The sequence below is a fragment of the Neophocaena asiaeorientalis genome, unplaced genomic scaffold, assembly GCF_003031525.2.
Source record: "Neophocaena asiaeorientalis asiaeorientalis breed wild unplaced genomic scaffold, Neophocaena_asiaeorientalis_V1.1 scaffold40, whole genome shotgun sequence".
NCBI classification, from domain to species: domain Eukaryota; kingdom Metazoa; phylum Chordata; class Mammalia; order Artiodactyla; family Phocoenidae; genus Neophocaena; species Neophocaena asiaeorientalis.
In genome coordinates, this window is record NW_020185335.1 from 9637336 (window position 1) to 9639286 (window position 1951).

General features: G+C 46.3%; 1 protein-coding gene across 1 annotated transcript in view; it reads left to right on the forward strand.

The window, feature by feature from the left end:
* Positions 1-679: 679 nt before the first annotated feature.
* Positions 680-1951, forward strand: part of HSD17B2 (hydroxysteroid 17-beta dehydrogenase 2) — a 59656-nt gene continuing 58384 nt past the window's right edge. Inside the window, exon 1 of the mRNA XM_024735694.1 lies at positions 680-1149. Coding sequence (XP_024591462.1) covers positions 738-1149 — 412 coding nt within the window. The 5' untranslated portion in view covers positions 680-737. The remainder of the gene's footprint in view (positions 1150-1951) is intronic.

The window sequence follows — 1951 nt, forward strand, 5'->3', positions numbered from 1 at the left end:
GGCAAGTCTCTTAACCTCTCTGTGCCTCAGGGTGCTCACCCATAAAATTACTACAGTAATAGAACTTACTTCATAGAGACATAGTGTTCAAAGAGACTGAGCATATTGACTGTTGAGTGCCAGTGCCTGGAGCAGAGCTTGGCAGAGAATAGGGTCTCAGCTGAACATGGCCTCTGGGGCAAATAAGTACCAATAGGTATTGACCATTATTTATATTGCTATTATTGTGTTATCTCTCCCTGGCTTATCTTTCCTCTGGCGAGACCAAAACACTTCTCATCTGCCAAGAATCTCTTCCTCTACTTCTGTATTCTCTTTCCATCTAACCCTTCAGTCTGACTCTAGTGGGGGATGGCAGGAGTCCTGCTGATGTGAGCAAAATCAGTGATGCACACACATACACACACACACACACACCCTTGAGTCGGGAAAAGGGCTGCACAGATGGACACACCACAGGCTCCTAAAGCAGAAGAGACTTCCTGCGAGCTAGAGGTTTTGTTATTCACTGTTCGGACAGATTGAATTCTGTCAATTATTACCCAACTAGTTATCTCTCCAGAGGTCATTTAAAAAAAATGCGTGTGTTTGTTGTGGGTGAGTATGCATCTGTGTTGTGTGTGAAGTGGGCGTGCGGGGAACAGTCAAATAGGAAGTGCTCTAGTATTTACATTAAACTGCAGACTGGTTTAGATTACCCACCAGGAAATATGTGGCTGTATGAGTATGCTTAATTCATGCTCATTCAAGGTGTTCCGGGGCTGTTTTCTCCCCCTCCCTTCTTGCCTCTCCGTTCAAATAACCCAGGCTGCCTGCAGCCTGTCTTTGCCCATTTGACTCAACTGGCCCTGAGCACGGAAAGGAGAAGAGAGTCTCTGAGAATGGGCACTTTCTTCTCTGAGCCAGGATGGCTTTGCCTGACTGTCACCGCAGTGCTGGGAGGAACAATTTTTTGCAAACTCAAGAAGAACCAAGGGCAGGTGGGGAGAAAGGTGGTCTGCCTGGCGGGCCTCTGGGGAGGGGCTTGCCTGCTCAGCCTGTCCCTCTTCTGGGGCTTGATCCTCTTCTCCCTGTCATGTTTCCTCGTATATACTTACTTTTCTGGCCAAGAGTTGTTACCTGCGGATCAAAAGGCGGTGCTGATCACAGGTAAGCAGACTGCACTGCGATTCCCCCTCAGGGCGGGAACTGACACTTGCTTTGCCTTAGGGGGACTCTTTCAGATTAGTTTTAAAAAGAAAATACTTGGCATGGAGTAAATGAAAGCACATCCATCCCCAGTGTCTTTCACTACACTGTTTTGGTTTGCTTTCTTTAGGAGATGCACTTGAGGGGCTGATGGTGAGAGGGATTGGGAAAGGGACGAGCACCTAAGCCACGAGTTTGTTAATTTCCCAGCATATGTAAGAGTAAGCAAACGCCGTTTGTTTGTTTCATTGTAGCCAGGATTGTCGCCTCGGTTTTTTGAAGCTTAAACCAAATTTCGTTCTGAGATGAATGTTCAGCTGCGTTCTAGACTTGGCCTCTTATTCCCTAGGTGCGCAAAAAAGGTGTCAAGTTTAGGTTATCCTTGTACTTTGCTTCATTTTTTTAAAGATCGAAGAGACTTAACTGGGCTGGAAATTTTGCGGTTTTCCCTGACTGCTGTCAAGAACCTTGTGTCTCATCTGAACCTTTGTCTTCAGATCTGTCATTGGACCACTAATATTTACTAATTGGATCAAGCTGGCAGCGTGTCCAGGAGGCGGCTGCTTGTTGGCTGAGCTGCCAGCTTTTTCCTTCTTTTGTGTTTCTTTTTCCCCTGCAAGTGTGAGGCCAGATTAAATTCCTGGGTGTTGTAAAACTGGTTTGTTTGGTTGTGAAGTTTGATTTTGGATAGGGCTTTAATTAGGATCACCACGGTGTTATCCTAACCTAGAAAGCCCAGCCAAGGTGAGGATACCATGTGCAG